Below are 11,696 nucleotides of genomic sequence, written 5' to 3'. Positions count from 1 at the left end.
GTTGCAGCACTCACACCTGGAGAACTGTAAGGGCCGTGCAGCTTAAGGGGACAGACAAGATGAAGATAGTGTCGCGCGGTCATAGTGATGACTGAGTGACGCCAAAGCTGGCGGTATACGTTAAATAACGATAAACAGATATAACCGCAATACTAACAGCCAGCTGGCCTGCTAGCTAGCTAGTCTTCGCTGAGAAACACCCCAGACCAGTCAGTTAGTCCATTTGAATATGAGCCGGAGTGAGCGCTTTAATAGTGACCTGTAGAAAAAAGTCACCACCCAGCGTGTCGTGAGGCATTGTTGTGCTCTATCGCGAAGGTACGCGTGAAGTTATCGCGTCGAAGTAAAGTGTTCAACTTTGGAATATTGGTGCTCTTTTTAGAGAATGTGCATGTTGTGGTGTGGAACGAACAGATTTTTGACCGTATTACCATTTTCATAGCTTGTCACGGGGCGTGACAGAGATAAACTGTGTAGTTCGTCTATCGACCTTCCCTGCGTTTCTCATAGCTGTCGTTTACAGGTCTGGAAAGGTTCGTGGAGATTGTATGAACACAGCTCAGAAAAGACAAGCATGTAGGTAACCTATCATTAGTTTAGTTGGGACACATTGTCGACAGAAAACAGACAACTAAATGAATATTTATTTCGTAAATTATGCAGATCCCCATCCGACACCCTCAGCAAAGGGCAACTAACTTTCATTATAATTTATTGAAGTTTTCTTATTTGGCCGGTACTCGTAACAACATACAATAGATCATAAGCCATCGAAATATCTCTACATAACATTGTCAATGTTATGCACGGGGTTCTACAATCCTACAGTAGGGTCTTACAGGCAGAAGTTGCTTACCAATTCTTCCTGTGGGACAACGATGCCTCGCGCATGAGACCTGTGTTTTTCGAGTGTAGTATCAAGCTGGCCCAAGAGGAGGCGGCGGGCTATGAACAGTATTTTCGACTTTTGTTGGGGTAATTGTGACTCCTTTTTTTTGTGCGCCCACTTATACGCGCTGTTGCTGCAACTAACGCCTGTTTCACGGAAGTCGACAATTCCAGTCTTTTACCACCAATAACGACGTGTCACTATCAGTACGATGTTACATCAACGCAGAGTCGATCCCTTGATTGATACATTTCCTGTGATAACGATAAGAATTATGTGACGAACATGTGTCGCAGCTCAATCAATGACACAAAGAAATAATACAGCGAGAGGTCTGTGGCCCTGTTCAGTCGAAAAAAAGGAGTCGAAGAGGGGGATGAAGTTAGAAGGGTCTGACGATCAGTGCTTTTCTGTTGTCTCCCATACAGGTAAGTGCTGCAACAGTTGTGTAAAATAGTAGTTATTTAACGGGCTGTGAAACTGCCTTATCGGGCGCAAATACACCGTCGTTGCGAACGTGCTGATCTCCGGTAACGCTAGTAGTCCTATGAAAGTCTCGGACGAATTAAGGGTACATATGTACGTATGTCAGCCGGCTGAATGCACACCATTTTTAGCTACAATAGCAATTGCCCCCATGAATATAAGCGGTTTCTTTAAAGAGGACAAAGTTCATGTTCGAATAGGTGCCGATCAGCAAACGGGTGAACGAGGTGTGAGCGACAGCGTTCGGATGAGACAGCAGGAAAATGCTTAATGTCGGTGGTATCGCTTGTGGTTACCTTTCCTTCGAAACGATTTGTCCTTTAACAGCCCCTTATTGAGAGAGAATGTGTTTGACCAAGTTTGAGAGAGCCTATTGTACTCCGCGTCGCGCTCTCTTTCTTATCGCCACCGGTGCCGCGACGAGCGTGTTGATGCAATTCGAGTTCGTCGTCGCCGTCGTCGCCACTGTCCCCGAGAGCATAGGCCCCCATTGAGCTAAAACTCCATCTAAATTAACGAAAGGTTGCCCGATGCCACGAAATGCTACAGAAGAAATTGATTAGACTTAGGCTGCATGGATGGATGTCAAGGGAAAATTTAATTAATTGTTTTGAACAGTGTGGTTTAAATCATATTGTATAGAACGACAACAGATTCCTTACAAGTGCACAAATAGAGAACTAAGCTTGTCGCTGCTAAATTCGCTACGGAGAAAGACCAAGCGTTTGTCTTGCCCTTTCTAGGAAAACGTCTTGCCTTTAACTACTACATGCTAGCAGAACTAGTTGAAATAATTAGCTCGTATTGAAATGGTTTCTTGCCCTGTGATCTGATAAACAAATGCCCCTATATGATCACTACTTCTCTTCTGCCTGCTTTGCTACAAAGGCGAACATTCAAAACTGAATGCTCCATGTGCTACGTTTTCACATAGAATAAACATCTACGCTGTTTTTATTCTGGACTAACTTAACAATTATCTGCCGATACTTGATACCTAAGTTTGTTCTCCTCTGTCTGATGTTACCTACAGCTGTCTCCTGTTGGCGTAATTGTAATGTCATTTTACAAGCTACCCGTCTAAAAACCTGAACTGTTTGATCCTAGCTATCGCCATGATGGGCCTTATCTTTGGCACCCATAATTGACCGTTGTCCATCATTTGCCACCATGTCAAGATGACGTGGATTGTTCTTTGTACACCGCCTTCATCATTAGACAATTTCTGAAAAATAGATATAGACGATCTCGCACACAAAAATAATAAACACTTAACAGATTCATGTTCGGGGCATAAATCTACGTACTGGCATAGTCTTTGCGTAGCAGCAACAACGGACGTAGCGGCATATGCGAAAGCACAAAAATAATTTTTGTTCAAAAACTGAGTGGACTAGACAGAAATACCAGACTTTTTCAAATAAGTACACCTCTGTGCATGCTGTTACTGTTCGAGCTTGGCCAGATGCGATGTACGTATAGATATATATTAACTAATACGAAATCCACTACAAACATGTACATGCACACAGTTCTATGTATGTTCCGCCGCACGTCGAGGTGATTCGTTCTGTTGGCTGTTGAGGGTTTTCTGTTCCTTGATCGCCTGTACTGCTCATAGTCAGATATAGCTAGTCTTGATTTGCGCTGTGTTGTCTTTCGGGTGTGATGATATATAGGTGTGACGAAAACAACGAAGAGAAGCAAGCCGGTCTCTGATCGATAAAATCAAAAAGAACTGCTTTAAGTGAATGACTAATTATGTCACTGGCAGCGATTGAATTACTTTTCATTTGGCTGGCAGTTCAATATACTCATACTACTACACGGTTGGCGGTAATCGTTGCTTGCTCATTATCTGTTTCGATATGATCGATAAGGTCACTGATATAGGCGTTGCCATTCCGTTCTGACTTTTCAAAATTCCACATACACCCATTAATCTATGCATAAAAATAATACTAATAATATCCAATGGGAATATAGTTACATGCAACGCCAATGTCGTATTAGCGATACGGACAGAATTTGAACGCACAGGGCATCGAGGTGTTAGCAAAGTGTGTTTAATATACGTAAAAAATGCCAATCATCAAAACACTGATCGCATATAGGCAGCCGTAAACTACAGATACGAAATCTACAAAGGCTCATTAATTGTCGTTCGTCCGCCTATTACGTGTTCTTACAAGCACAAGCAAGTTTTTTCAACGTTAACTACGAAATTTTCTGTGCGCTTTCACTTGGCTAATAGTAACAGTAGCGTCACTAGCAACAGAAAGGACTGCCAATAGCTTGGCAGGCCTCACACGACACGATGTAATCAGCGCGGCAAACCAGCAGCTTACCGCGGCCCGAAAAGGTATAACGTGGCATGGATCATCTGCGCAAACGCCGTTCTGGACGCAAGTTCCGAACGCATACGTTGTTTCAAGTTGTCGCTCTTTCGCTGCCAAATACAGCTGATGGAATCCAGTCGTGACTGGACCTTTCAGCTAAAATTAGAAAAATCATTTTTGGAGTTTTTCTCTCGTCGTTCGTATTTAAATCTCTCTTAAACGCACGCGAACACGACCTGAGTAACACGTTCTTCGATCTTGTTCCATCTGCTTCTCGTCTGCTTCCTTCAACCGACGAAAAATGTTCGCGTCAAATAGTAGTAGCTGGCTATGGCGGAAACGTTTCATCTCGAGACGTTTCCGCCATGCGGAAAAATTGCAAGTGGAGAACGTAACGAAAAGTGGTAGGCGGAGAATAGGATGAAAGGACAGGTAGAACAGCAGTTTCTGTAAGAGCAAAGTATTACAGAGTATCAACATTTTTTGAGACATAAGTGAGGTTTTTCCTTGCCGTTGATGTTTCTAAGATCGATCGAAGCCAGCGGCATATTGGGAAAGTAACGATAATAACGAAATAAGCTTGTGCTTAATAAGTGAAGTCCGTGCACATTACCGAGACCTTTGTTGTACGATATAACCATATTAGATATTATACGATATGGTAAATTTTGCAGGCGTTACTGGTTGGGTTATATTTAAGAAAACTTTCAGCTATGACTAGCACAGCTAAGTCTAGGTAAAAGACAGATAGTGAAGAATCTGTAAGTATTTTAGCTTGCCATCGTTCGCTATTACCGCTATTCTTCCACCTAGAGAAAAACATTTCCACAATAGAAATAGATTTTAAATAGCGGATATCATCTAATAAGTATTATCAACTCGTTCGATTTCGGTTATACACACTTTATACGAATCAGTGGGCTCGTGGTGGTCTGTAGTGAAATATTATGACTTTACAATACCAGTTGTTATTATGACGAATTCTGTAAATTATTTTACAGATGCATTGAGCTACTTGACTGACACTCACTTATATCGCACTGAGCGTAATGTCTTGAACAACGGCTCTGCCAATAAAATCCGTATTTTAGCATACTATTATTATTTCTAAATAAAAACTCAATTAATGTAATAAATAAATCTGAGGATATGCCGAGCTAAAAGAACGGCGGGCTATGTCGATCTTTTTTTATTAGGCGAAACATTTCCCTTTGAATTAGAGAGAGATTCCTAGTGTTACGACGAGCCTGTTTTGCGTCCGGTTTTTTGGGGACCTGGCTTCCCCGGGCATATAGCGATGCAGGATGAGGAGTAATCCTTGATTCGTTCGAAAGTGGTAATTTACACTGCGTATACATATACATATGTGTGTTGTATCTACTGTCCGGGAATGTGACCATATTAGAAAGGCTGTGACGAATCAGCCTACCCAGTCTCTTTCCAGTCGACACCTTGTTCCGCGACCCTGGCGACTCTGACGATAAACACCAATAGGCTGGTTACTAGCGTCATCGCTACCAGTTTCACCTCTATGAAATCCCTCATGTCTTTGATCGTTGATTTCCAGTAAATTCGAAATCGAGAAATGAACTGAGAGACCTGAAGGAGATGCAACGAGGTAGTGAAAACCGAATTAAGGCTACGAAAAAAGATAATAGCAAGCGGTATATCGTCGCTGGTCGCCCTCCGATATTGTCTCGAGGAGAACTGTTCAGCCATTTGAAGCGCTTGATTAGCAAATACTAACCGAAAGAAACCGTACTAATTTCAACAGCAGCCATTGTAGAGCTCCTTAAAGCCCGAATGATTAATGGTGAAAAGAAGCGAAGGTAGTAGTTGGCTCCATATTGGCAATGCTTTATCGGTTAACAATACCTCACGATGGAGAAGGCGCTTGTATGCCTTTTATTGACGTGTACGTTTGCAAATTTGACATGTACGAGTAACATAAAAAATTAGCCATATCTGTAATACCTCTACCGGACGATAGTTGTTAACAATGTTATTATTTGTTCTAGTTAGTTGACAGGAACGCCCTCTTAGTGAGAAAACTAGTTGTTTAACTAGTAACCCATATGATATACCATGGAAAGGGCCCCTTGTACATAGGAATCAAAAGGCTCATCATGCCAATGCTCAGAAGACGAATATGCCCATTGATGATTTTTTTTTGTAATCAACTTTTATCCTATGTCTATATGGATATGCTAAGAACTAACCTTTCTTTAGAAAGGTATCTACCAAATACATCAGCAGCTATTTGCTTTACCTTTTCGCTTACCAGTAATATTGGGTATCCGACGTTAAGAGCGTCGGCATTTTCTCTATTTATTCGTTATCACTAACGATAACACACTAGAATCAATATAAAATAGATACTTACATTGAAATAGAAACGATGAGTTCTGCGATATTTTTTGCATAAGGTATCGGAATGAAGCTTTCCTTCGACAGCCATCGCTCCTTAAACTGTTCCACTAATTCTGCTCTACTATGCTATAATACGATACAGAGCCATTAGCACAGTTAAGTTGATTTATCAAGTTAACTTACTTAGTTTGCAGATGGCCACCTAAAAGCACGCTGTCTAAACAACCGAATTAGGACACATAAGAAGGTGCCAACGATGACCGATTTCTCTCTATCTAGCTAATGCGTTGCAATTTTCGCCTTCCAGGTAATTTTATCTCTCGTAATTGAATCCACTGTGGATCAGGAAAAGGAAAAATACCTGACGAAGGCACAGGCGACTGCTAAGCATTTGAACATAATCCGGTCACGGACGCTTTTTCAGTATCGTAGTAATTTTCAATGAGCATTTTCCTACAGCGTGACAATTTCTTTATGTTTACTAAACTCAATGTATGTTACTAAACTCAATGATACCCATCATAAGGAATTAAATTCTATTAACAACATCAGTAATGTTCTTAGACTGACGAAAACGTCCGGTAATATCAGTATCTATGCTTATATTACGAGTGGGCGAAAGTGTAGGAAAGAGAGCGGTCAAATTCAAAACAGTTTTTCTGCTTTCAAGAAATGTCTGTTTTTTCTTTTCTCTTTAACAGAATAGAGTGAATGAATCAAAACGTTTTTTTGTTTAGCTTTTTGGTTCTTTTAACTGTCCTTTATTTGCCATTATTAAACAAAGAGAACCTGTTATTATTTGGTCGATGCTCATCGTCGCCACTAAATTTCATATTTAATATGAGGATCATTCGTCCGTTTGTATTATAAATGTACTCGATGGCACCAGAACCTGTACATTCTGAGCCGCTTGACTGCGCATGGCACTTCGTCAAGGCACCCACTCAAGCAACTAATATATAAATACATGTGTCTAATTTATAGACCTGTTAGTTGTGATGACCGTACCGATGCACAATAGAATACGTAGTACAAGGGCGTTCCCAAGTTATGGGATGTATGGAAATTAGGCCGGTCGATGATAGCCAGATATATTTAAGGTTGTTCGTCAATAAAAGAGGCTCATTCGTTCAAAAACCTAATGAATAAATGAATTCTATGTCATCTATAGGGCATGATTTTCTACACTGATTATAGCCGTGACAGATGGAAGCGTTCTACATGTCACACGTTAATCGGATACATGTGTTTCGTCAATACGAGTAAGTGAAACATCAATATGAGAAACTGGCCTCCGAATAGTCAGGTCTCTACAAATACAATTCACATGGCCGGCATGCGCTACCTAGCCCGTGTCACAAGCTGATCTTTGTAGTAGACCCAATGCCTCTGAGTTTGCTTTTGCCACAGAAGATTTTGCCTCGACGGCAAGTTGGAAGAAAAACGGGCAGGGAAGGAGACGTATTTAATGTCGAATTGGTTAGCTTTGCATTGAACCGCGCGATGGTTTTACCATTACACCTAAGGAACTACATTAGTCGACTGACGCTGGGACAGATAGGATGCAAAGGTTCCTGCTTTTGCGGCTATTGGCACGACGAGACCGACCAGTACGTTGAGAACGTCAACCCGCCACCTCAGCGGTTCTGAGAAAGGGAAATAGTTAGTTTTGCGAATAAACCGCATGCGAAAGGTGCCAGCCTGTTCAGTAGATAGTGGAGCAGATGCCTGGGGCATATCCGTTCGTTTTAACTGGTGTATGCTCCGATGGTCCGAGTACTGAAGGAGCAGTTAGCAGAGCCACACGCTGCTTATCCTCTATACCAGAGACGGTTTCTAGTCCTAGTCGGCTTCGCGCGTGCATGGGCTGTTCGGGTCCTCCATGAATAGCCAGCACAGCAGACCAGGTCGACTAATGGATGCTATATAGAGACAGCAGCAACAACAGGAGTCAGAGCGCATGCTCTAGATGATGATATATATACACGTAAAGGACTCACTGCTCATTGTAATTTCTGTCCCGTAGATAGTGACGGACCTGTTTTGACATCGCAGGAACTATTCCGGGAACGTATGGTAAGTCTGGATGCGATCACCCATTAAACACTGCTAATTAATGGCGCTAGATCTAAATTGGCTTATAACAGCGCGTGTAGGATTGTGACGTAGTGTTCTCTGAATAGTCGACAGAGATTGCGAAAAGAAAAAGCCTTTAAGCGCACACAAATCTAGCAGAAAGAGGCATACGCGTACAAATTAGTGGGTGACATATCGAAACGGTCAGTTAAAATACCCGGGTCACTGACCACTGTAGTCATTTTCGGATGACAAGTGAATGTAAATAAAAATTAGATTGAACGTCGATCTACAGAATCAGCGCGAGCCTATTTGAATGTCGGTCAGTCGATATAAGCAGCTGAAATTCGGAACGTACACCCGCTAAAAGCAAGGTAATCACGAAATTTTTATATACACCAAATCGCACGAGGTGAACCACGATCAGTAGCTGACGTATGTGTAGTGCTAACTTGTGATTGGTACATTTGCAATTAGATGATTTTTTTTAATAGACCTCTCAAAATCTTTCTTAACCTGTGCTAAAGTTAAACAGTACATTTAAATACAATTCGTTTGGCTTTTATCTGATTTCTAGCCGCTAGGTATGGTCGAGTGGTTTATAAGGTAAGGTCGAAACTAAATTATGTGCTTCTAGTCTGCCAGGTAACCAACTGAGGTCGTCGATTTAAACGGACAAAGCTTCAATGTTTGTAGATAACCAAAACACCGGTCCCCTACATCGCTATTGTTGAATGTTCTACGGACACTCAACAATGACCGATTATCTCTCAGTCCTATGAATTGTGAACGTGTTTAGAATTTAAGGGATGTTGATATAAGATCATCGTTTGCCTCTACCCGTACACAGTATGACCATCTCTATTTGGTTTATCACTGAAACGGTTAAATTTTCTGATGGCGTCTTACACACGAACTGTTGTTGTAATGGTAAATAATAAAAGCTAGCTTATAAAAGGTGCACGGCTGTCACATTGGCACGATTACGGATGAAGCTGTAATTTTTTCTGTAAAGCTAGCGAAAAGAGTTTCTTTAATTAGCGCAGTTTAGATATGCTTACGATCCATTCCTATTTTTTTTAACATATCGAACAAGCGAATCCGTATCTCCATTTTTCGTGCTTCTGTGTTTGTTGTGAAACGGTTTGCCTAGTCTTCTAGCAGCTACATCTTACGTATCTTAGCGTATATAGATTCAATTTGAGAATTTATAGTGATAATTCATAGTAATCATAATATACATCAGTTGTTTTCGATGAAAATATAAGTCCAATGCAGGTCACGAGCAGCACACATGGGATTGGTATTCATTTCGCTTCAGGTATTTGGGATTTGCCTCTCCACTAGATCGTTCTTTAATTCTTTGTATCGTGCCATGTCTACCTGTGGAGATGCGTTTGTTTTGCTATGTATACCGCACGTGCCGTCCAACTGTAAGATGGGGCATCGAAAAGCCGAGGCAACTGCGTTCGGTATCGGGGAAGGTCAGTGTGTATGTCTGTGCATGTAATCGGAGAAAAACGATCAATATTGTGATGATAATGATGATAGATTCATATTACGAGAAGACGGAATCGTCATCAAATGCGTTCCCGTACGCATCAGCGGGACCATCGTGGCCACCATCCGTCGACAGCAGTATACTTCACGAGGCACAGTGTACCTTTATTGTTGGAGCAAAACTGCCTAAAATGACGCGGCTGTAATATTATTACTGGTTTACTTATCAATATAGCAAGATTGTCGTGACGACCGTTGTCCTGTTCGCGGTGCCTATCATTGATCCTCATGTGATAGGATTAATGTAGTTGGCATTAGACTAGATCCGACGAATTGCCTCTCTGTCTGTCCTGCGTCAAACGATTCCAGTCTGCATGGCTAAGACTCGAGCTGGTGGAAGTGTGCTAGTCTACGATTATAATTTCCAGCTTTGTGTCAACAACGAATGAAAATATAGGCCTAGTGAGGAATTATGTAGTGCAGGTGCACAGTGGGTCTGTACTGATGTCAGGTTATCGTGTTTGGTATTAACCGATCGAAGATAGCTCTCGTGATTGCGATTGAGCAGGCGATTGCGGGTTGCTGCAATGAGCACGATTTGCCTGCAGTTTGTCTACAAACGCAAGGAGTTAAATAGCACGTCTGATTAGCATTAATCAATAATAATTAAATAGTATGCAACTAGCTGCTGAACAGGCTTCAGTCAATATATAGGACCTTGCCTCGCAAGCTCCTTATCGAAACGGCAGCATCGATTGCAGTCGTACATCAGCCCTATTTTTCAAGAATCCCTGTTATTATTTATTGGACATTTCTCCTCCATAAGACTGTGAAATTGTTTATTTAGTTGGCCAACTCTGCTTACCAACTTCACAAAATGCATTTAGAAAAAAAACAGGACGACAGGCAAAGGTTTACAACATACTCGAACAAAATCAGAAATCGCAGCTATTTCAGGACAGTAAGTATCGATAAAAACCATTCGAATGAAAGAAGCTGCCCTCTGCGCGACCTGATGGTGGGATTGAGGCCGCCAACAGCGGTAAACGGGACTATGGTGTTTACGTCCCTTTGCCAAATAGAATGCTCCGTTGCGTGTCGACGGAAATATGCTATTTATAGTATAGCAGGCTGCTGCGTCGACGACTGGGATGTGGGCGCTGATGGGTGGTGCGCAACCCATTTACGACGTTGAGACCTATTGAGGGATACTTACTTTGATAAGTTCGGACGGAATGATGGAGGTCGGACATTAGCGACGACTTAGCAAGTTAAGGAGCCCCGCCCTTTGAGGCCTTAAAAGAGCAACTTTGTTGTTATAGGCGGCGTTTAGAGAGTTACTTCGTTTAGCTTTGCCGGTCACATAAACCTCATACTCATCCTGCGTGAGATGAGAATAGCGCCTCATCGTTGTACTTTCGTAGGTATATCTTTGAACCTTCGATATTCCTAAAGCAATTCGCGAATACATATTCGTAAAGGGCAGCATCGCTAAGAAATGCCAGCGACAGATATTCTGGAGTAAGCGTAAGTAATTTTTATCTGCATATACACGCGTAGAGACTTAGGCAATTAACTCTTTAAAAAGATAATCAACAACTTTAGGTAACCTTGTTTAGTAGAACTTAGGGGTTGTAAAACTTAGGGGTGAGGTATATAAAAGCACCAGAAGTACAACTATTTGTGTAGTTTGATCGGCCTCACAGGGTCCAGCATGAGCCGGCCGGTCTGGTCAACAAAGACCCAAAAATTGTTGCTTAGAGCGGATAATTAGTAATTTTCTTGTAGATCAAAAGAAATCATAAGCTTGGGCACACGGATCGCTTAATATTTCGACGTGCCTATGATTTCCACAGGTGCCGTAATATGGAGAAGGGCTTACTGCTTACCAGTCTATATAACGATTATTTTTCTGAATAGAGTCATTCTTCCAGTGGTTGACATCCCCGAGATAATGTGTAACACTTTATATGGGTCTTTTAACTAGCAACGCCGCGTAGTCGAGTTATGTTTAGCTCCTTTATCGTTTTGACATA

At 41.7% G+C, this 11,696-nt stretch overlaps 1 protein-coding gene and 1 long non-coding RNA gene across 4 annotated transcripts in view; one reads left to right on the top strand and one right to left on the bottom strand.

The window, feature by feature from the left end:
- Nucleotides 1–4,231, bottom strand: part of LOC147753674 (uncharacterized) — a 10,326-nt gene extending 6,095 nt beyond the window's left edge. The window contains exons 1-2 of the long non-coding RNA XR_015310497.1: nt 3,724–4,231; nt 857–3,090 (exon numbers count right to left, since the gene is read on the bottom strand). This is a non-coding gene — a long non-coding RNA (uncharacterized LOC147753674). The remainder of the gene's footprint in view (nt 1–856; nt 3,091–3,723) is intronic.
- Nucleotides 1–11,696, top strand: part of LOC111259239 (uncharacterized) — a 59,820-nt gene that overhangs the window by 19,602 nt on the left and 28,522 nt on the right. The window contains exon 1 of one of the 3 annotated variants that reach the window (XM_086967812.1): nt 81–576. The exons of 1 other annotated variant lie outside the window; for it this stretch is intronic. In XM_086967812.1, the coding sequence (XP_086823938.1) occupies nt 549–576 (28 nt within the window). In that variant the 5' untranslated portion in view covers nt 81–548. Of the gene's footprint in view, nt 1–80; nt 577–11,696 lie in introns of those variants that run through there. One more of the 3 variants, XM_086967814.1, reaches the window with a different exon arrangement.

This window comes from Varroa jacobsoni, unplaced genomic scaffold (assembly GCF_002532875.2).
Source record: "Varroa jacobsoni isolate VJ856 unplaced genomic scaffold, vjacob_1.0 scaffold_310, whole genome shotgun sequence".
NCBI classification, from domain to species: Eukaryota; Metazoa; Arthropoda; class Arachnida; order Mesostigmata; family Varroidae; genus Varroa; species Varroa jacobsoni.
This window is presented reverse-complemented; position numbering and strand designations above follow the sequence as displayed.